General features: G+C 36.3%; 1 protein-coding gene and 1 pseudogene across 3 annotated transcripts; one reads left to right on the top strand and one right to left on the bottom strand.

The window, feature by feature from the left end:
• Window positions 1-1,945: 1,945 nt before the first annotated feature.
• On the top strand, window positions 1,946-5,946 carry LOC121261432 (isocitrate dehydrogenase [NAD] regulatory subunit 3, mitochondrial). 3 transcript variants are annotated; one of them, XR_005939899.1, is made up of 5 exons: window positions 1,946-2,573; window positions 3,032-3,271; window positions 4,030-4,108; window positions 4,795-4,916; window positions 5,469-5,554. XR_005939899.1 is itself a non-coding variant. In XM_041163786.1 (4 exons), exons 1-4 carry the CDS (start codon window positions 2,040-2,042, stop codon window positions 5,744-5,746), a joined length of 1,119 nt encoding a protein of 372 aa, XP_041019720.1. In that variant the 5' UTR covers window positions 1,946-2,039; the 3' UTR covers window positions 5,747-5,946. The 3 variants fall into 3 exon arrangements, 2 of the variants coding, with proteins under 2 accessions (XP_041019720.1, XP_041019719.1); XM_041163786.1 differs by lacking the exon at window positions 4,795-4,916 and having other exon boundaries at window positions 3,044-3,271; window positions 5,469-5,946; XM_041163785.1 differs by lacking the exon at window positions 4,795-4,916 and having other exon boundaries at window positions 5,469-5,946.
• A 3,319-nt stretch (window positions 5,947-9,265) lies between these two features.
• LOC121261431 lies at window positions 9,266-11,712 on the bottom strand (annotated as a pseudogene).
• Window positions 11,713-23,533: the final 11,821 nt, after the last annotated feature.

Genomic DNA, 23,533 nt, shown 5'->3' with positions numbered 1-23,533 from the left:
TTTAATGTGATTTTAGATTGGTTGGGATAGAAAATTAAGTTAATCCGAAAAGTACTTTCGGTCATAAGAAATCCCAGTCTCTCCTCCCCATCCCCAATCACAGATTTAAAAACTCATCACCATTATTTTACTTATTTTATATATATATATATTGTCAATAAATATTGTTGTGAAATATAATATAAAGGAAAATATTAGTGTAATCCTTTAAAGTTATCAGTATTTTATTTTTTTACTTAATGATTAAATATATGACTATTAATAAAATTATATATTTTTTTTATTGATTAAGTACGTTAAAATAATATTGAAAAATATAAAAGAACAAATTTTAAAATATACTAACAATACGTCCAGCGATAATTACTCAACAGCCTGTTGGCACCATCCTTTTAGAAAATTATATTAAAAATGATTTCTTTTATCAATTACAATTAAAAAGAAAAATACTAAACTCACCGGGAGTTTGTGCAAGAGTGGATTCCGATAAGTGTTTTTTTATACTAAAGAAGTAGTTTTTGATAATATTTTAATATTTTTAAAAAATATTTAATAATACCGCTACGAGTAGGAGAGTTGCCGCAGAAAGTTGCGCACGCCTGCCATGTCAGCTATAATTAATAAATAAAAAAAGAAAAAGAAAATGGAAGATGAAAACACGAACAAAAGCTGCAAAACTAGACCATTTGAGGAGAGTTCCGTTCGTCTCCCTCACATTGATTTTCACAACCCATTTCTGACCCACGTCAATCCTCATACACGAATTATAAGAAATGTCGATTCCGATTAAATAAATCCAAAACTAAATTTGATTCATAGTTGTAGATCGATTCAACCTGCACCCACCCAAAATGTAAATCTTAGCCATGCCTTGTGAATTCTAGACCCCCTATTCCATGAATTTAATTATCCATTTTCATTCTTAAAACACAAGATTATAAACTCAACACATCATTAACAACGACTCTTTTTCAGGCTTCGATTATAATATAAAGATGTACAGAGGCAAGGAAATTGAAATTTATGTACATATGATCTTTGAGAAAAAGACATTTTTTTCAAAAGCAATGGAATTTTAAGTAGAGAAGAAACCAGTAGAAGCAGCAAGACAAATTTGGGATTTGGGCTCCCGAACCCAATCAAGAAGCTCCAATTTCTCCAGTCCAGCAATCTTTATCTTGAGGCTCCGAGCCAAGACAAAAGCACAAGAAGCCAGGTCAATCTCAAACCCACTTTCAGCACCACCAGCTGCCTTGCATTCTTCACCCTCCTTTCATACTCCTCCGCCACCAACAAAGCAATATCCGACATCTTTGCCTCTTAATTTTTTAGACACTTTTGGGTAAAACAAACCACAAGAAAATTTCACCTAATATACAAAATTCAAAGGCATCCTCCAGTAGGAAGGTTTATTATTTTCCAGAATTGATCAAATGGATTATACTCATGAAACATAAACAAGATAAATTACTAGAACTGTTCAAGTACACCACCACCATTAAGTTCCCAACTAGGTTTTCAAATTGACCAAAAACTCAAAGAACTCTCAAAAAAATTTCAAAACTTGCTGACTTACTCAATGTTTTAATCCATCAAAGAGGGTATCAGATTTATGCAGGGTTTTGATATGTTCAAAAATCCATCTCAAGTGGCGGGAAGCTTCGGAGATGGAGAAAGGAGATGGAGAAGAGGGAGTAAGTGGAAAAGCACCGTCTAAAAATCTCACTGAAATGCACCGTATCATTTTATGCGTAGATGCCACTATTTTTTCGTGCGCAACTTCCGGCACCAATTCACCTGCATTTATCATTTTCCATAAACAAAAATTGGACCGTCCTCCACCCCACCAATGAAACCCTAACACGTAGCATTCGAATGTATTCCAGCTCCACCACGCTCGCTTTTCATTTTTCTTGTTTTTTAAAAGCACTACGCAGCGCTTCACTTACCCGTGTGATTGCTCCATAATCGACCGTAGTCCCTAGAAAACACCCAACCGGAGATTCCTAAAAATCCGACCCGAAATATCTCAGAGCTCCATGGCGAAAAGATCGATACCGGCCCTAAACAGGGTCCTCTCAAATCTGAGATCGCGGCCGCCACCGCCGTGTCCATGGCTCCTCAGCCAGACCCGGTCGGTAACTTACATGCCTCGACCCGGAGACGGCACTCCACGGGGCGTGACCTTGATCCCTGGTGACGGGATTGGACCTCTGGTGACCGGCGCGGTCGAGCGGGTGATGGAGGCGATGCACGCACCTGTGTACTTCGAGCGCTACGAGGTGCATGGGGACATGAAGAAGGTTCCGGAGGAGGTGATCGAGTCGATCAAGAAGAACAAGGTTTGCCTCAAGGGCGGGTTGGCCACGCCCATGGGAGGCGGCGTGAGCTCGCTCAACATGCAGCTCAGAAAGGAGCTCGATCTCTACGCTTCGCTCGTCCATTGCTTCAATCTCCCGGGGCTCCCCACGCGCCACGAGAACGTGGATATCGTGGTCATTAGGGAGAATACCGAGGGCGAGTACTCGGGCCTCGAGCACGAGGTCGTTCCTGGCGTCGTCGAAAGCCTTAAGGTATTCTCTCTTCTGTAATTTTTTTCTATTATCTCCTGGCAGAAAAATCCTAGTTATTGTTTTAGTTGAATTAAAATTTCAGATTTTGATATGTGATTTTTCCATAATTCATTAGTGGTCACTAGATTGTATGATAAAATAGCCAAATTGGAATCAATCAATTAAAATTTATTTGTTTGTTTCATTATAATTACTGGATTTTATGGGTATCCGCATCGAGTATTCGCCTGGTATTAAATTTGTTTTTTTTCCTAAGCTGGTATTAAATTTTGATTTTTTTTCCCTAAACTGGCAGTAAATTTTGATTTTTTTCCCCCCTAAACTGGCATTAAATTTTGATATTACATGTTGACTTTATATTTTTTAAATTTTAAACTTCTGCGTGATTGTGATTGTTTGATATTTGGTGTGGTTGGAAGTTATGTTATGTTTGTACATCGTGCTAAATTTTTTGTTAGGTGATAACAAAGTTCTGTTCGGAGCGAATCGCAAAGTACGCATTCGAGTATGCTTACTTAAACAACAGAAAGAAAGTGACTGCCGTTCACAAAGCAAACATTATGAAGCTTGCAGATGGTCTGTTCTTAGAATCCTGTAGAGAGGTTGCAACTAAATATCCCGGGATCCAGTACAATGAGATTATTGTCGACAACTGCTGCATGCAACTTGTTTCAAAGCCGGAGCAATTTGATGTCATGGTAAGTGATTTTTCTTGTTTTTCGTCAAACAATGCTGTAGCTTGGCTGCTTGCTGTCTAGTTTTTGTTAGTCGTACTGATGGAATAGTGTGCACTACGTCAGCCTTTTTGGTTTTATGTGTTTGTTGAAGATTGCTAATTGATGACCTACTGTAATTTGATTCTTGGTGGGCAGGCCAAGAATTTGGTCAAATCATTAGCCTAAGTAATTCCTGGGTCCTGGCAGAAGTCTTGAGCTAGAGATTTTTTTTTATAAGTAATAAAAGGTTATATAAACGAGAATAATAATAATAGCCCTAGTTCACGGGGCATACACTAGAGAGACTTGAGAGAAATTGATGATGAGTTTTATTTTCTTTTTTCAATCCTAAGGAATATAGAGGTACTCAAATGCTGAAATCAGAAAATGGAAGGTGTTTTCTTTCTTATGTTCTGATAATATCTTGACAAAGGGGATTAATTGTGGAGAGTTTTTATGCCTGAGCGAGATGATTTTTTTTTCGTTCTCTCTTTTTTTTTGGGGGGGGAGGGGGGGGGGGGGGGGGGGGCTTGGTTGTTCGTTGAGGATGGCGTATTATTCATTGATACCAGGGCTAGTCTCAGTTAGTAACTTAGTTTTGCATGGATTGGAGAATGGTATAAGTAACTTTTGGTCATTTTATCTCTCTTTTTTTTTAAACCAAGTATCATGTGAGTAGTTATCTTATCAAATAGCAAAATGGTTTCTGTTGTGAATGCTGGCTGGTTTACATTTTGCAGGTAACACCAAATCTTTACGGTAATCTAGTTGCAAACACAGCCGCTGGTATTGCCGGTGGCACAGGAGTCATGCCGGGAGGTATGTCCACATATTTTAATTTCAGAGCTCTTATTCTCCTATAAGTTGTCTTCTTCTTTCTTGTCCTTGATGTATCTGGTCAACCAAATTGTTACAAACATATGAGAATTTGAAACCTCCAACAACCTGGTCTTGCTAAGCTAATTCTAAAAAAGTAGTAAAATCATTCCGAAGCACTTTAGTAAAAGATCTTATTTGACACACATGGATGGCCTCATATATGATATATGTACAGATATATATATTCTTCTTCTTATCCTTGATGTATCTGGTCAACCAAATTGTTACAAACATATGAGAATTAGAAACCTCCAACAACCTGGTCTTGCTAAGCTAATTCTAAAAAAGTTGTAAATTCATTCCAAAGCACTTTAGAAAAAGATCTTATTTGACACACATGGATGGCCTCATATATGATATATGTACAGATATATATATATATCTGTACATATATATATATATACAGATATATATATATCTGTGTGTGCGTGTGTGCGCACATTTGTATAAAATGTAAGGAGCGAAAAAATGGCTGCAAAATTATTCCATTTGTGTCTGCACACTTGTGCCTAGATCTCCTAGCTAGGTGGAACCTATTGCCTGATTATGGGTAGTGAAACCTTTTCTGCAGTGTAAGGTCCCATAAAGCCTTTAGTTTGTGATGCATGACTTCTTTTGCAATACAGGAAAATATCATTATTAGACTGCTTGCAGATTAATGTGAAAGTTTTCTGCATCAAATAGATTGGAGTCCCTATATGTGTGAAGATTGAGTGTCAGACAACTGCACCTGAGTCCAGTTCAACGGGTATAGTATATGTTAGAATACAGTATGTATAGTAAGCGAGCAAGGATCCTAGAAATGTAGATAAAGTTTAAAGGTTAAGTGTAACAAACATTTCTGATCAAGAGAAGTACATGTTTGGAGTAGGCTGTTTGGGCATGTAGCAAAATTAATGCTGACAGTTTGGAAAAACTGTTTCCTGGGTACTACATCTGATCTGAAAAGAAGAGAATTTGTGCACTCATCTTGATTTCCAGTTTCAACAAACGAAAATTTTAGTTGGGGTTTTTTAGTAGAAAGGAATTTATTGTGCTTTCTTATGTAGCTTCATCCAGTGAGCTTCCCCATTTTATTTGAAAATATACTTCCAATTCTTTTTAGAGAGAATATACTTTACATCTCATGGCAAGATATGATGAGGATTGATTCTTCTTTTTGGGTATATTCTTTTGAGGTAGGTGATTGTCTCTGGTGTTGCGATAACGTACAATGATCTTCCTCCAGAAGCAATGGACTCCCCCCGTGCGTTTGAAATATATTTTGCTGCTTATGTTCCACGAATGGGTAATGTTGCAGGCAATGTTGGCGCTGATCATGCAATCTTTGAGCAAGGCGCATCAGCAGGAAACGTGGGCAATGAGAACCTTGTGGAGCAAAAGAAAGCAAATCCAGTAGCCCTGCTTCTCTCGTCAGCCATGATGCTGAGACATCTCCAGTTTCCTTCATTTGCTGATCGACTAGAAACTGCTGTCAAACAAGTCATATTTGAAGGCAAGTACCGGACAAGAGACCTTGGTGGACACAGCTCGACTGAAGAAGTTGCCGATGCAGTTATTGCCACCTTGACTGACTGAGGACATACATACTCATTACCATTGCCTTTCCTGACTAAGTACAATTTTGTGACTTTCCATGGAGTTCTTATCTCCCTATATTCCTTTTTTTTCCCCCTTTTCAATCTATAAACATTGGTGATTTATTTTCCTCTGACACCTTTGAAATTATAAATAACATCACTCAAAAAGGGGTAGTGATGAGATTTAAGTTAGAAAAATCAGTGAAGTGACCGTAAGCTTTGCTCTCTCTGCTGCGATGAAATCCACATTTTATTCTAATGCAAATAAAAGTTGTGGCAAGATAAATAGACATTCACTGATAAATAGAGAGATGTGTCTTATATTCAATGACAAGGTGTCGTTTGGATAGAGAGTTAAGAAAAGATGATATGAAAGTTAAAAATTGAATAAAATATTATTAGAATGTTATTTTTTAATATTATTATTATTTTAGAATTTAAAAAAGTTAAATTGTTTATTATATTTTATGAAAAAATTTAGGAAAATTGTAATGATGAGATAATTTGATATGAGATGAGTTGAAATCACTTCTCAATCCAAACGAGGCCATTTCTCTTCCCTCAAAGATGTAACTCTCAAATTTTCTCACCTCCTTCTCTCTTTTCCATCTCATTTTCTATTATAGTTTATTTTCATTTGGTATTAGAAGTTAGAACATACCCGATCTTGGTATCTCTCATAGAATCGTTTGTATTCCTACTTGATCTTCTTGTTAGCAGGCATGTTCTTTCACTTTGCTATTTACATAGCACACTGTTAGTTTAATAACCTTTTAGCACTTGACAGGTATGATTCTTTACACACTAGTTGTGTTCATTTTTTTATCCGGTATTTCTCCTATCAAATCACCAATCAAACGTACAAGTTGTCGTCTGCCTTTGGCACCAAAGCCACCTACTTCCATGTCTCTTCTCTCGTAGCATTTGTTTCTCATTTGTAATAAGTTTTATATTCAATGTATTATTTGGTGTTCTTTTCCCTTCACCACACGTCTTTCAGAGACTTTCTAGACAGTTAACAAATTGTTTATCTCTTTTTCATCATCAATCACATAATTGGTTTGCTTCCACACCGTTATCTCTCACAATATTTTTTTTTTTGTTCGCAATGAGTCTCAAATTTAACGTGTTATTTGATGTTCTTTTATGTTTACCACACGTCCTCCAGAGACTTTCTACGCACTAAAAAGGATTGTTGCCCTCATTTTCATCATCATTAATCTCTTATATCGACTTTCTTTCACGCCCTCCACGTACTGCCTAAAGTTTTAAACCCACCATCCATTTACGGCACGCACCACAAAGACATTCTATTGGGTCGTCAATCGGATCCCCATCCATCTAGCCGTGGGCAACATAGTCTTATTTTCAAATTCAAGATAACGTCTTCATTATCATCCTAAGTTTGAAAAGATGTTAGAATATTACCATACTTAGGATACAACATATTTATAATATTTTAACATATCTATGGTAATATAAGTACTCATTCTCTGTCATACTTAGTTTATGGACAATGTTAGGGTGCACATCATAAAATGTCAGGGTGCACACCAAATGTGCATATCAATACAAATGGTTTTTTTTCTTTTAAGCATTTTTTAAACATCCTTAACCGTTAAGAAAAAAAAAATACAAATTTACTAATAGTTATTTTCTTAATCATTAAGAAAAAATGCTTCCCCCACTGCCTACTCCTACTAAATAGAGATGAAATTTGCATTAATAGAATATGCAAGTTGCAGATTTTTTATTTTTTTTTAAAAATGAATACATATGTGATTTATATAAAAGAAAATTAATTTTTTAATAATGAATTCTATTCTTTTAAAAATAAATCACAATATTTATATAATCCATAATTATTATATGTAACATTACTTTTATACAAAGTCTTCAACTGAATGTTATTTTTCATTCTTTATACGTCTCTAGTGATGCCAAAATAAATTAGGTTCATAGATTCATTAATTAGATATATCATATACCCCATGCAAGCTTCCACCTGAGCACCAGGTACTAGGCCTGTGCATTGGCCCGACCCGTCATAACCCGCAACAGGGCAAATATGAACCGATACGACCCGAATGGTTTCGGGTCGGGTAAAATAAGCGGTTTTTTAAATTATTATTTATTTATTTTTAACCCCCCATTTGTACAGTAGACGCCCAATCTTGTAAACCCCTAACACATCCAGAAATCCAGAAATAACAGATTTTTTTTTTTTTTTTTTTCCCCTTCATGTAGCATTTGTACAGTTTGTTGAACAAGAAAATGAAGCACGAAACGGTCAAAACCTGCTGGTACAAAGCAAAGCAATTTGGAAACACTCAACTCAAAGAACAATAAATTTACCTTCGGATTGACTCTTCCCTATTATGGTTGACCATATATGAGATATGACAAAAAATAAGAGGTAATAATTGGAAAGAAGCCCAACGGGAAAGACAATTCAAAGGAATTGCCAAAGTAAAAGCCAATTCAGAGGAATTCGGACGAACGCTTGGTGACCACTTCCCCCATCTCTCTCCTCAACCTTCACTCGCACTTCTCTCCTCACATTCACATCAAACTCTCAAAGCTCTCTTTATTCCCAAACCAAACCAACAAAAAAAAGGTAGACAAGCAGCTCTCAAATCCCACACAAACCAATCCAAAACCTTCTTCTACTAGTATTAGAAGTGCCCCTTTCCACTTCCCCTTAATAGGTAACCATGGCTTCACCTTCAGCAGCAACATCTTCATGCATATCTTTTAAGCATAGATTTGGTTCTTCTACCCCTTAATCATTCCTTGAATTGGGCTCTCCTTCAACCACCGTCTCCTTGATGAGGCCCATCAAAAGGCCTAACGTATGTTGCTCTCTTCAAACACTCCAATTTCCCAAGCAGCGTTTACCCTCGAATAATATTGCCGCTCCCAACATTGCCCATCCAAAAGACGCAGCTAACTCTTCAACTCCTCCTCCATCTTCGACAGCCAATAAGTCTGTGCCCCATCAATGGAACCTTTTACAGAAAACTGCGGCCATGGCCTTGAAGGCTGCTTTAGTCTCGCATGAGCGCCAACACCCACTTCCCAAAACCGCCGATCCCAGAGTCCAAATTGCCGGCAATTTCGCTCCAGTAACAGAGCAACCCGTCCAGCACTCGTTATCGGTTTCAGGCAAAATTCCCTATTGCATACAGGGCGTGTATGTCCGGAACGAGTTTCTGCTTTTGCAAAGATGGAGAGTTTCTCGGGCTTGTTTCATAGTTTAGCTCAACTGCTTGGCTAAACTGCTTGCTGGACCCAAAGCTGAGCTAAACAGATGTTGCGATGCTAGGTCCTTTTTGCCTGAAGAAGAAGGGAGTGGGTTATCGGGCGATGGAGTATTTCGCCCGCTAAACAGATGTTGCGACCCGCTTCTGATTTTAACCCGATAGTATCGGGTTGGGAGGGTCGGGTCAATCAGGGGGTTCGGGTTATCGGATTTCCTGCACAGGCCTACCAGGTACACACACAGCACAGATGATCTAGAGCTAGAACGAGATCCTGTTTATCAAGAGAATAGATTATCTAGCCAATTATTGCAACGGTAATTCTTCTGTTAGGGGGGGATGTTGCTATGTGGCAGGATATTGTCTCAAATTGAGGCGGATAATGTTGGGGGCAACAGGGGATCCACAGTACAAATGATGTCCGATCTTGATCGCACTTGAAACCATTGACAGTCCAGGATCATAGTAATGAGCAGTTGGTTTTCCTTCCATATCAACGGCAAGAGCCCCTCCATTCTTCTCCATATTTGGTCGCCCAATGTACTTCTCCATCATTGCTATACACTTCCGGACGAAAGGGTATCTGTATGCTAAATGCCATGAAAGTGTGGGCCCCTGCATGTTATATTACCCCAAAATACACGATCATGATGAGAACCATGCATATACGTACCACCTGATTACTAAAATTCATGCACGATCGATCATACGTACCCAGAAAAAAGGATTTTATCGATAAAACCACAGTAAAACCAAAAGATTATCGATACTCAGGTACATGCTATTTACAAAAACTTCATGTGTGTTTCTCATGATCGATGATCCTCCTAATATTGTTTTTCAAGAAACAAACACTACTTCATGAAAAAACAGAGCTATTATTAATTATTAAATGTAAACTAATTAGATCAACCGATATATATATATTGAGAAAATATATTTACAATCGTGAATTGTGTAACCGCTACGTAATCATTTTGAAAAAAATAAATAAAACATAAGATCCACATAAAAAAATTAAGTTTTTAACGATGAATCCTTCTTTTTTTCAAAACGATTACATAATATTTATGCACTTCACAACTATACGAAGAATTACTTATATATAGTACCGTTGCAAATGCAATCCAGTAGTGGCCTTCTCCATCATATCGGATATTATCTGGCATGCCTGGTAGATGATCAATAAACTCGGTGACTTTTCCTTTTTCTGTGCCTTGTAAATGATATTTCCTACACCTACTCCTGCGCGCATTATTGCCTTGTACTTAATTAAGGACTAACTAACATGAAATTAAAGCAAGAGTACTGGAAATTATTAGCAATTAATTAGTACATACGCAAAGGTTTCGCAAAAGATGACATAATTTTGATCAGGCGAGACTGCCACTCCATTAGCAAAGTAGAGATTGCGAACCAGCACCTATGTTCTCTTGGTCGCTGGATCATAACTCAGAAGTCTACCGTGGGGCTTACCCTCCAATATATCCCAAATGAACTCATGCAATCTATATTTATACGAAGCATCTGTAAAATAAACCATGCCATTATCTGCTACATCTACTGCGTCTGTCGTTCCGAATTTCTGTCCCTCAGCCTCATCTGTCAACAGCTCCACTGTCCCATCTGCAGCCTTCACCTTCAGGAGGCCCTGCAAATTACATATTCATATATAGCCAGATTTCATTAATATAAAAAATAAAGTGAAACAATTAATAACAGTACTCTTCGTTTTAATTATTATTTCTTGATATATTGTAGGTGTTGATCAGTTGATGATGTGATATGATTTAGATATATTTATATATGCCAATTATTTTTAAAAAAAAGTTATTAAACATGTATTATACGTAATAGTAATGTTATGGATAAATTTTAAATATTGCATATTTTTTGTAAAAAATTATATTTCATTAAAATAAATAAATTTTTTACACTTTTCATAATAAAATACACAAACAAAAAATACAGCTTATTATTAGTAATGGAAATTAACCCAATTTCTTTTCGAGGCATGGAATCTATGTAGATTTTGTAGGTCAAAGACTGGAGTGACGTGGCTGCAGGTGTCCACCGGCAAGCAGCCATAACCTGATCTGCAGTTCGCAACGGTAAACGACTGGTCAGTGTTTAGTTGTTTACCTTTTCGGAATCAGCAACCCAAACTTCGTCGTCACGTACAACAGCGATTCCCAAAGGCCTGCCACCGGTGTTTATCCATTTCTGCACCGTCGAGTCGTTCACCGTGACCCGGCTGATCCACCCATCTGCGCAGCCCGTGTAGATGACTCCGGAGATGGGATCGTAAGCGACATCTTCCGGTCCCAACAAATAGCCCGCACCCAAGGGCTCCGATCCTCGGAGCATACGATTGTTACTTGCTGGCACGGCAATAACGTACCGAGTCAGCAGGTCCGGGGGTAGAGGAGCCGGGTCGAACGAGTCCAGTTGATAAAGAACTATGGCAGCAAAAATGGGGAGCAATACCGCCATAAAAACCGTGAAAGACCATGAGTTTTCTTTTTCGCTGCTAGAAGCCTTGGTTCGTGAAGCTGAGTGGGGGTTCTTCGAATCGGCCATGATTGGGACTGGGGAGTGAGTTCGGCTACTCGGTTACAGAGAGAGAGAGGGAGCAGATATGGCGGATTATTATCAGTTCGAGGGAGCCATTTGAGGCCAGAAATAGAGCCATTGACATTGGTTACTGAGCATTGTATTATATAATATTATAATAACTATTAAATAATTATTTATTACAATTTTTTATCATTTAATAATAATAACGTGTCACATTCGAATTAAGATGACCATAATTGAATGAAAATATAATTAAATGATAAGATGTACACATATTACTTATTATAATAGAATATATGAATTTATTTCTACAGGAGTATCTGGCAATCTACGACTGCAACTCTATCCACACTAACTACGAATAATTATTTGAAAATTTATTCGTATCAATCCATAGACGCAGCATACGGTGAAAAAACAAAAAAAAATTTATGTGATGTGTTGCGATTAGGTGCTGATGCGTAAAATTGTTCTAATTATTTATCAAAAAAAAAAATATCTACGAATAATTAGCTAGGAACGAAGCATGCATCAGCCTGGTCGTGATGGACAGGGCCCTAAAATCATCGCCTTTGTATTCTCAAAATTAAAAAGGATAGATTAACCATTTGTCTAGAAGTATGTATTAAAAGCACTGGCAGCCAGTGCATCTTTAAAATTTGATTAAATGTTAATAAAATAATTTATATTAGAGTAGTAAAATGAAAAGGCTTTTTGCCGCGATGCATTTTCAATTTGCAGCAAAGTTAAACCGTCGCAAAAACAAGCGATATAAGACCTAATTAATCTTTCCCTTTAAATAATTCTAGATATAACAGGGTTTTACACCCGCGTGCAGAACCGGCTGAAATTACAGTCTCGTGTAATATTAAAAAGAAAAAAAGAAAAAAAATGCAGAAGAAATGAGGGAAAACCAAAAATAGAAAGAAAGCAGAGAGGGAGAGAACGAAAACGAACGCTTGCTGTTTGTTAAAACCAGAGAGAGGAAGAAACTGAAAGAGATCCCGTCGTGCATTGGATGCGACTTGCAGTGCCGTAGTGCGTTGGAGTGAAATCAAATCCAAAAAGTTGCGTTGGGTTGAATGTTGTAGATCAAAACCAGAGAGGGAAAGCAGAGAGGTCGTGCGAAACAAGAGAGGGAAACCTGTCTTCGTGCGAAACCAGAGAGGGAACCTGTCTTCGTTCGAAACCAGAGAGGGAAACCTGTCTTCATGTGAAACCAATGGGTTGGGCCGTCGTGCGTTGGATCTGTCTTCACTGTCGTGCGTCTTTGGTCGCCGTCGTTCCTCTCGCATCACATCCTACAAAAAAGAGCTGCTTGATTCAGTTGAGATTTATTTTTGAGATTTTGCACCCTGCTGTATAGCGAATGCAAAGAGCGAAACCAAGTACATTCGGTTGAGACCCAGTCCTCCTCCGAACATTCTTGGTGAATTTCATCAACAAAAATTTCTTTAGACATTGATATTTTTCGTTTTAAAATTTTTGTCAATGATGGCTTTTGTATTGAACAGGTTGTTGGGTACTTTGACACAAGCACTGCAGAGTTCGTGGGCGGATCTGCTTCAGGCCATTATCTCAGTAAAAATCATTCGAAGCACTAGGTAATAACAAGTTATCATATTGTTACTTTTATAGCATTAATGGAGATAGCAGATTTCTATAATGGTTTTGAAAAATTTATAATGCATTAAAAGGGACCCAGAACACACTATTAAAAGAAGCTGAAAAAAATTGAAATCATTTGCTAATCAAAATTCTGTAGTGCTTGAAAAATTTAGAATGCATTCATCTTGTAATTTTTTGCCCTAGATGCAAGCCAAACTCAGTTTGCAAAACATTATGAATTAATGGGTTTTCCTTTTGCGTTGATACTTACAAAAAAATGAACTTCTTGATAACTAAAGCTTAAGGTTCTTTGAAACATGACATGAAACCTGGAAGTTGTTTTTATGTTCTTTATAAGCTTCAAACTCTTGGCAGTAGACACCTTATCAAAATATTGCTACAATCCCTAAATTAATTTTTTTGTGTAAAAAATAATCTACACAAGCCAACCAACTTAATCAGCAAAGGCAGAAACAATCACATATTCACAAATAATTCTGTATGGATTGATTCTCTATGTATACAACTTACAAATAAGAAACCATCATTTTCCTTTACACATCAGAAACCATCAAGATTCCATGTAGGTCATAAATCATAAAGGAGCTCACCAATCAGTCGACACATCCAAATTGAACATATATCTGAGTGCATCTTGAAACATTAGTACAACCTAATAGCTATGGCACCCAACTAATCATAAGACAAATTATTCATAGAACTAATAGAGAAACAAGATGCACTCAGATATATGTTCACCAATCAGAGATTAAATAATGAAAAATGATATAAGAGTGTAGTGTGTATAAGTATGAAAAATCTCTTCGAAATATTAAAAATTATCAAGGAGTTCACCAATCAATCTAACACATCCAAATTGAACATATATCTGAGTGCATCTTGAAACATCAGTACAACCTAATAGCTATGGCACCCAACTAATCAAAAGACAAATTATTCATAGAACTTAGCTCATAGCTATCAACAAAGAAACAAGCAAATGAATAATTATCTGCAGCAACTATGATTCCACCGAATTATAAAAAAAAAAAAAAAAAATTCAATTCCACCTCTATCGGGACATATAACTAAGCTGTTCAAAGACTATGATTCCACTGAACATATATCCGAGCTATTCAAAGAATTGAAAAAAAAATTTAAGGTTAGCTAAGGGTTGTTTGAAAAAAATATGTGCGCCAAAAAGGAGAAAAAAATAGGACAACGGACATGGAACCTTACCTGGGACAACCTGTCTTCGTGCGTTAGGGTATGGTGTGTGTTTGAAGTTTTGAACTTAGGAAGGGCACGGGTTAGGTCGTGCGTGGGTTTCGGGTTAGGGTTAGGGTTCAGGTTCGGGTTAGGGTTAGGGTTTCAGGACTCTGTGGGAAGGAAGGGGATTTCACGCAACGGGGACGCAGGTCGTGCGTTAGGGTTTTGGGGCTCTGGGAAGGGGATTTTGGGGTGTCGCTGCAGCTTTCTCGAAAGAAGAAGACGAAGGGAGAAGAAGAAGAGAGAGAGAGAGAGAGAGAGAGAGAGAAAATTTTGGGCAAAACCAGATAGGACAACCTTCTGAAAGGAGAAGACGAAGGGAGAAGACCAAATGAGAGAGAGAAAATGTTGGGCAAAACTAGAGAGGGCAGCCTATGCGAAAGGAGAAGACGAAGGGAGAAGAGAGAGAGAGAGAGAGAAAATGTTAGGCAAAATCAGAGAGGGAGACCAACTGAAAGGAGAAAATTTTGTCGTGCTTGAAACGGTTGGAAACAACGCCGTTTTCAATTTTTGCCATGTTGGATGGCGATGCCGCAATGGGGACGCGGCGATTGTATACAGAATTTTTGTTCCCCTTTATCTTCCCAGCCCGATACTCTCTCTCTTCCCTTGGAGTTTTCTGCCGCCTCTTCTCCCACCTTTGTCTCTCTCACACACTCATCCTACACACTCTCTCCGTCCGTCGCCGCCTCGCACTCGTCTCGCTCACTCTGTCTAGTCGATGAGTCGCTGCCCCACTGTCGTGACGCCGATGTCTAGCAAGTTCTCTCCCTCTCTTCGTCCGTTTCTCTCACTCTCCCCCTCTCAATTTCGTTTTTAATGCTATAAAACTTAAATTTCTTGTGGTGAGTCGAGACTTGAAGGTTGATTTTGCATGTGGTTGAGATTTCTTGTTCGAAATTTAAAAATTAAAGTTTATGGGTTCTATTACAAGAAGAGGATTTGGGTGTTATCTGTAGGGTTGTTTTTATTTCGATTTTTTTTTATCATTTATTGATTTTTTATTGAATTAGAGATTTTTATTATCATGGGACTGTTGTGATTGGCTAGTAGTCTTGTGTTTCTTGACCTAATGGTTTTTGCTATTTAGTTTGAAGGATATTGTAATATTTCTTGTTATATTCAAGCATTATCGTTTTTAATTAGTGTCTTCATGTTTTATGAATAAATCGATAGTTCACTGCCCAATAATTTCAGTCTAGAGCAGGTGTGCAATTCCTTTTTGAATCGATAGGGTCTTTAATAATTCCTTTTTGTTGGTCTTGTAATGAGATATATAAAGAAGGTAAGAGTACAAACTATTTGATAAAATGTTCCTTTCGCCGTGAGTGTATTGATCAGAGTCTTCAATTTAATTATATAGTGTTTATTACATCTAGTACAAATGCTAAAGTAGAGAATTAGCCGTTGCATGTCATTGCTTGTAGTGCTGTAAATGATGGTAAGTCTTCATGACTATGGGCCCTCCTTTGTTGTGGTGATGATTGTTGCATGTTTTCTGTCAAAATATTGTTTGCTATCGATAATATACTGCCCTTACAATGCTAACTTCTTGTTTTGAATTTAAAAGGAATGACTCCAAGGTGGTCAATTATTGTTTTTTGCTTTAGGTTGAAGACTCTAAAAAACCAAAAGTTTAAATTTTTAGACTATTCCAGATTTGGATAATAGATATTGCCTATGACTTCTTATGGGATAGGCTTCGTATGAGTAGGAGAAGGCAAATATTATTTTTTATGTGAATCGTCCCTAACCTAAGAGTTTATGATGGGGCACAAGTATCATGATTCAGTCTGTTCTTGTTTAGCAACTGATAAGGGTTTTTAGAGGTGTCTTTGTTATTACTGATGGAAACATGTAGTAGTTTTGTGGAATGCTTAATGTATGTAATCAGTTAACATGATGTACGTCTTTTATTATGTCTAATGGATGTGCTTCATTGAGCTATGCAATACTTCTCCTTAGCATTGCAAAGCATGAATTTTTAAATAACTCCTGCCGGTATTAACTAGTCCTTAATAACAACTTTCTTTCACTAACAGATGCCATATGTTGAAAGAAATAAATTATCTATAAAAATCTCAAAGGTACTTCTTTCTTTCTTTTGGTTGAGTTAAAAGTTCCTTGCTTTAATTTTTAGGAAAATGGATGCTATTCATGCCTTTGCCAGATCAGAAGGAGAAGCAGATAATTTGATTAAGTGCATTGAAGGCAGCATTATTGTTCTTATTATATTTTTCGCCCTTTTCTTGATGCATTTTGGATCATTTGTAGATGCCATTTTATTACCTATCAAAAAGAAATTAGAATGATATTGATCTTGCGTTTATCAAGCTGATTTTATATAATCGAAATGCTTATACAATGACTGATATCAATTTTAGCATATTTGGGAGATTTTTTCTGTTAGGTTTTCATGAACATAGAGGAGTTAACAAATATGAGCTCTTAGGGAAGACAAGATTGTTGGTTTTGATCCAGCTGTCTTTAAGGTATTCAGTGAAACTATAGAGTATTTTCTTTCTTATAATTATGCTCCTCTTTTTTGTCGTGATTTCCTCTTAAACTTTTCATATTTTTGTGTATTTATAGTTCTAGTACAGTTCATATTAATTTTCGAAACTATATCTCTTTCCTCCAGAATTTTGATGGGGGAATTTTTTTTTTTTTTTGTCTGTAGATTTTTATGCAACTCTTTATTGATCACATTTTGTTGTTTCAAGTCTCTAATTCTCTGAGTCGACTTTGTTTTGGGCTTCTAGAAGCCAACCATTTGTTCCTTTTGTTTGAGCTGTTATTACTTGATATATGATATAGTGTTTCATATTTGGTCCTTCCAAGTGGTCTGAGATTTGTGCCTTTGTTCCATTTCTCAAAAAATGTGTTAAAAAATATTTTCTTGTATACTAATTTGGTTCACTTTCAGCCCATAAATCCCCTCATGATAGGTCATTTTCCCTTGTTCTTTGTTAGTGTACTCAAATTACCAATTACTACTACATTGCACTTGTAGATATCTATCTTTTGGGAATTGTGATGCTAGTTTTTGGAATGGGTCTTTATGAGCTCTTTGTCAGCAATCTTTACACTGCCAAATCACCATTAAAGGAAAAACATCCATATAGATCTAATCTCTTTGGCTTATTCACTCTAAAGGTCAGTTCAAAAATTTTCAATAATTGAGCAACTACAATGCCTTTTAGCCCAAGTGAGTGGGCCTTAAGCCAACCTTGACTGATTGATGCTTTAGAATAATTATTTGTTCATTCTAGAAAACTTGACTGCTTTAGGTAGTAAAAGCATTGGGAAAACAATGGTTTCTGTATTTGGTCAATAAAATTGATTTTGTCATTTCTTTTAGTTTAATCGAGTCTAGTAACATGTGAAATACATTTAATTCATAAAAAAACATGTATTATCCTGTCTTTTCAGCTTGTCCATGCCAAACTTATTAGTGTTAGTCTTTTCTGCTTTAGGAATGTTACTTCCTAAATAATATGCAAGAGAAAAATAGTTATCTATTTAGTAGTCAATGTCCTAAAACTAGTTTTTACCCTACAACTAGTTTTGGCCGGTTGACCCATCCCCATCCCCATCCCCATCCCCATCCATACATGGGATGTCTAAAACACCCTATGGGCTGGTCATTATTTAATTATTGCATCTATTTCCTAATCCTATACATGGTTTTTCACTTCTTTTGTTTCACTTTCAACAGAGGGAAGTCTGAAACATCAGTAATATTTGAGGTGTCTGATATATCTACAAATAGTCAACTTGTATTAGGGAGCTTTTTGAACTTCTGTTGGTTGCCAACCAGTCCCTTTCTTGCATACACTAGAACTGTACTTGACTCTCTTTTGTTGATCTCTCCTTAGGTAGAGCTTTATAGTAATTTATATGCTTGTATTGTTGAACATGTTAGCTGAATTAGTTGCATGTTTATTTGCCAAATACAAGTATATACAACTCATTGCATGTTTAGCACTAGTGCATGTTTATAGGTAGCTACATTCCAGATTCACAAGTACAAGTACATACAATTGATTTTGTGGTTTGGGGGTTGTTTTTGGATTAATGAAAGAGCTGTACATATGTTGTCGTGGGGTACAATTTTTTTTTTTTAAATTTTTGAGAGACTTTCCGGCAACCTGCTTCCGCTGCAAATATCTTTCCCATAATAAAAAGGGCTGCTAATAATCTTTTCCCGCACAAATCAATCCCGATAATACTATTTTCCATGACAAATCAATCCCGATGATACAACCGATCGATCGGTGAATATCATGTGCTATATATATGTATAGGACTCTCATATATGAACACATTCAATTGTATTTAATTTATAATAAAACTTTAATGAATAGTAGTAGTAAAATTATTTGAGTTAATTAAGATGTTTTTATTAGGTTTTTGGAAATGAGAAAGAAAAAATTGAATAAAAATAGAGAAAATCTTCACACAAGAAGCTCCCTTTTTTCCAAATAATAGCCTCCAATGATGAGGTGCCACGTAGACTTCACACATAAACTGTTGTGTCCCGCGGTTCAGAGGAAAAAAAAAATTGTTGTCTCCCACTCCCACTGCATCCCCCATTAATTCCCTGCTTCCCCTCTCTCTAGCTAGATTTGTCGAGAAGGTTCTCTCTCTCCTTATCCATTTGTCTAAAACCACACATTCAAACCTCTGTTCACTTCCGAAATCTTCTTTATAGATAGTTCAGTCTGCAATCTTTTTAGCTTTTTGTTTCTGCAATTAGTTTCAATTTATTCCAAGTTTAAATATTCCTTCTGTCACTTATATCTCTTTAGCTTAAGAAGCGGAAGAATGAGATCAAGCAAGGGACAATACCAAAACGAGTTCGAGTGGTTGCTAACAAGTTGGGGCAAAGGTGGATTTGCTGTATCCAAGAAGCAAAAGCAATGTGGTCACAAATACAAGTTGTATTCTGATCCTCCCTTTTGCAGACAGTATCTTGTGCGAGGGATTGCATGTTGAGGATTGTAGTAATTTGCAAAACAAAATATGTTTGCAGAACAAATTTACAGAAAAAAGTAATTACACAGCAGATTAGAGAGAGGGAAAACCCAAAGAAAATCAAATTTTATGTTTTTTAAGTACATTGGTATCTTGTGTAGATCCTAGTTCAGTTTGAATATCATATGAGATCAAAATGATGCATACCATGTAATTTGTAGAACAAGATATGACGATGAATAAGGAAGAATAGGTACCAACCCGCACAGGTATGGAGCTTCTCCAATAGTGTGTATGGCATGTGACAGTATGGTGGGTGCAAAATTTGGTCGGCGTCGGAGGCAAAGTCGTGTTGGTCTGGAGGCGACTCTCTCTTCCCAGAGCTGAATAGATATTCACGGGAGGGGGAATTTTGTGTTTATGATCCTGTGTGATGAGGTGCAGTAACTTGTTATGAGATTTTTTGATGTGTCACTTTTCTATTGGGTGCCAATAAACTCAATATATAGGACTTGTTGGTACAAAGAGAAACTGATAAAAATATTATAAAATTTAAAAACTGTTTGAATATAATTTTTTTTTAAAAATGTTGTGTGCAAACGGCTTGGGGAATAGCCCGTGTAGTCGGTGCCAACGTGGCATAAATGAAACGGTTTGTTTCGTTCAAAATTGTGTACGCACCGTTTTATTACTTTGATTTTTCTCTTCTTCCTTCACCCGTCTTCAGTTCCCATCCCCATTCTCCCCGTCTATGATTTCCCCGTCCCCTTCTCCCCAACAGATTACAGAGACTTCGATTCCCCCATCTCCCACCCTTTCCTTTTTTTTTTTCTTTTTTCTTTTTTTTGCAACTATAATGATAATTTGACAGTTCATTATATATTTCATTCAACCAAGTTTCACAACAATTATTCTAGATTGGAACCTCTTTCATCAGAAAGTTCTCAAGGAAGCACAACAATCTTTTGTTATTTTTTTTGATCGAATGACATCGTCTTCACTTGAACAATTATCTTGGCCAGGCTTTGAGGTTTTGAGTTTCACCGGAGATTTCACCATTGTCATCATCACTATCATCATCATTGCTATCCTCTGAATCTGTTCCACTACTGCTACAAGCTAATGGAATCACAGGTTGAAAACCAACAACTGCAAATTCAATAGTAGCAGCAGCCTCTGAGGTATGAAGATCAGCAACACCAAGCATCAAATCCATTTCAATAACTGTAGATTTATTTTCAGTGAGCACTTCAATATCAAAGTTCTCAGAATTGTCCTTTGCACCAAGCTGAAACCTTTCATTTACTTCTGATATCGCTCCTAGGAAGTCTTTAATTTTTCCCAACACTTGGCTTTTGGGAGGAGGGGTAGTGATGGGCTTTCCATTAGGGAGGAGTTCCTGGGTTTCAGCGAGCGAGTTGTTTTTACAAACAAGAAGTGTCGACTCCAATGGTGCAGTGGAGGGGGTTCATGCGCTCCAAGTGCAGAAGGTCTTTGCTTGTCCGCCCCTCTCCCTTTCTCTTCGATTTCCTTTTATTCCCCAATCTCTTTCTCCTTTTCCCTTATATTTCTGAGTAATCTTTCTCCCATTCGATTCCCTCACATGTTTCTCCCAATCGATTTCGTCATCTCCTTCTCCCTTTCTCTTTCGATTAGCTCTAGTCACACTAGAATTAAATCCAGATGGTTTACTTGGGATTTCAGCACCACCACCATTGCCACCGCCACCATCTTTCTGTCACTTTTAAAACCATCAACAGACTCCTCTTAGATCCTCGAAGCATGGCCTCTTCTCCTCAACTGGTGCGCTTCATATCTACAAATTCTATTTTCAAGAAACCGGTTTTGCTTCAAATCACAATTTGCTCAAAGATTTGGCTTCATATCTGACCTGACCAAGCAGCAGATCTAAGACACGAAACCGATCTCAAGCCTGAAGTGATTTTTGGGTCCTTTGAAAGTGAATGAATAGATCATCAAATAACAAAAATGTGACATCTTAAGGAAGAAAAATAGCTAAAATATGTTTCTAGTTTTTCCTTAGCAGAAGATTTGAAGACTGTCTAGATTCACACTATCTCTTCCTCTATAAATTTATCAACGTCGCTTGCCTAGATTTGGACAGATTTCTTCAAAAAAATTTCTCTATATTCTGGTTTCAGCCTAGATCTTCTTCTTGGGGATATCAACCACCTGAAGTTGATATTGCTGCTACCGACGAGGAAACGAAAACACCCACCAACGAAGAAGACGACCTCTGCTCTGCATTCCTCTTCTATTTCTATTTTGGTCGTCCTTTTTTTTTCTTTTCTTTTTTTATAATAACTTGGCTAATGTGGCATAATATATTAGACAACTCCCCCTCAGTTGCATCTCCTGACTGTCCTTAGAAGAGTTGAATTTTTTAATATTATTTTTGTTTTAAAATTTTTAAAAAATTATATTATTTTTCATGTTTTGTTTGAAAGTTTAAGAAAATTGTATTAAATTTTGTATTTGAATAATAATTAAGTAATGATTAGATGAAAAAGTAAGCGATTTAAAATTAAAAATTATTTTATATTTAAGTGATGTTTGAAAATTAAATTATAGAATATTTTTAAAAATATTTTAGAATATCTCACTATCCATTTCTAAATTTGAGAAGAACCTCTCAACCGAGAGGATACAAAGGAAAAATTATATGACCCTTTTAATTCTATCGAGAAATTCCACCAAGGGTTTTTACGTACCGATAATGCAAAATATATGTTTTTGTAAACAAATTCTAAATTCCTTTAAATATTTTTTTAAAAAATAATATAAATTTATTAAAAATACTTGTTTAATCATTAAATTTTTTTTAAAAAAACAGTGAGTATCAATTGGATTTATAGGTGGGAATATCAATTTCCTGCGAGAAATAATGGCGCCTGGCAAGCACTGCTAATGCTGGTCGCCAAACTTCGTTTGTTTGTTTGTGAGAAATAACCGGACTGATAGTTAATTCCTGCGGACTGGATTGTCCCAAATTCCTATCTTCTTATTTTTATTTCTTTTTGGGGCCGCGTGACATGATACATCTCTGCATATCATATATTTCTAATTATCTAATCAATAATTCAGTTTCATATAAATAAGGGGGAAAAAAAAGGAATCCGAGCCCATGAATATCATGATTATTCATATATTGTTTTGGAAACAGAAATGACGTTTGGATGTACAAATGAGATACATCATTTTTATAATTTTATTTTTAAATATTATTCAAATACAAAATACTTATAAATATTAAACATTCAACTTTTTCTTTTAATAATTACTTAATCATTATCCAAACACAAAAATCAATCTAACTTTTACAAATCTTAAAACAAAATATAAAAATTAATACAACTTTTACAAATTTAAAAATAAAAATATATAATATTAAAAATTTATATTCAAATAATTTTTTATTTTTTAATATTTTTATTTTTCTCTTATTTCTCAAAACTCAATCAAAATATCTTAACTCATACTATTTCACTATTATTCAAATTGTTAGAAACATCACATTATTCACATTGTATGACAAATTGTAGATCTAGTGCGGTTCTTCTACGGATTTTCATCAATCGTTGTTGTTCATTCAAAATCATCATATCGATAGTGGAGTGTGCTATATGGTAGAACTAGAGCAACATATTCAACAACCTAAATGTCGAGACTAGAGAAGCAACATACTGAGAGAGATTATGTTTTGTGGTGCAAGTGCCTACCAAAGAAGGGAGTGGATAGATAAATAACCTCTCGAAATGTAACCTCCAGCTGGCCTTAAAGACCAGCCATCAAGGCTCATAAAGTAACATGAAACCACTTCATAACCTATGCGCATATGAAGAGGAAAGGGTGCCTACTAAAGGTGCCCATTTATTATCTCTCATTCGCATATAGTAGGCAAGACTCCATGTATCTATTTCTTAATACGTTTTCAATATTATTCATTTTCTTCTTACACCGTTGAAATTATAAATAACATCACTCAAAAAGGGGTAGTGATGAGTTTTAAGTTAGAAAAATCAATGAAGTGACCGTAAGCTTTGCTCTCTCTGCTGTGATGAAATCCACATTTT

The sequence above is a fragment of the Juglans microcarpa x Juglans regia genome, chromosome 4D, assembly GCF_004785595.1.
Source record: "Juglans microcarpa x Juglans regia isolate MS1-56 chromosome 4D, Jm3101_v1.0, whole genome shotgun sequence".
NCBI lineage: Eukaryota > Viridiplantae > Streptophyta > Magnoliopsida > Fagales > Juglandaceae > Juglans > Juglans microcarpa x Juglans regia.
Note: the sequence above shows the minus strand (reverse complement) of the source record. Positions and strands in the feature narration are given on the sequence as shown.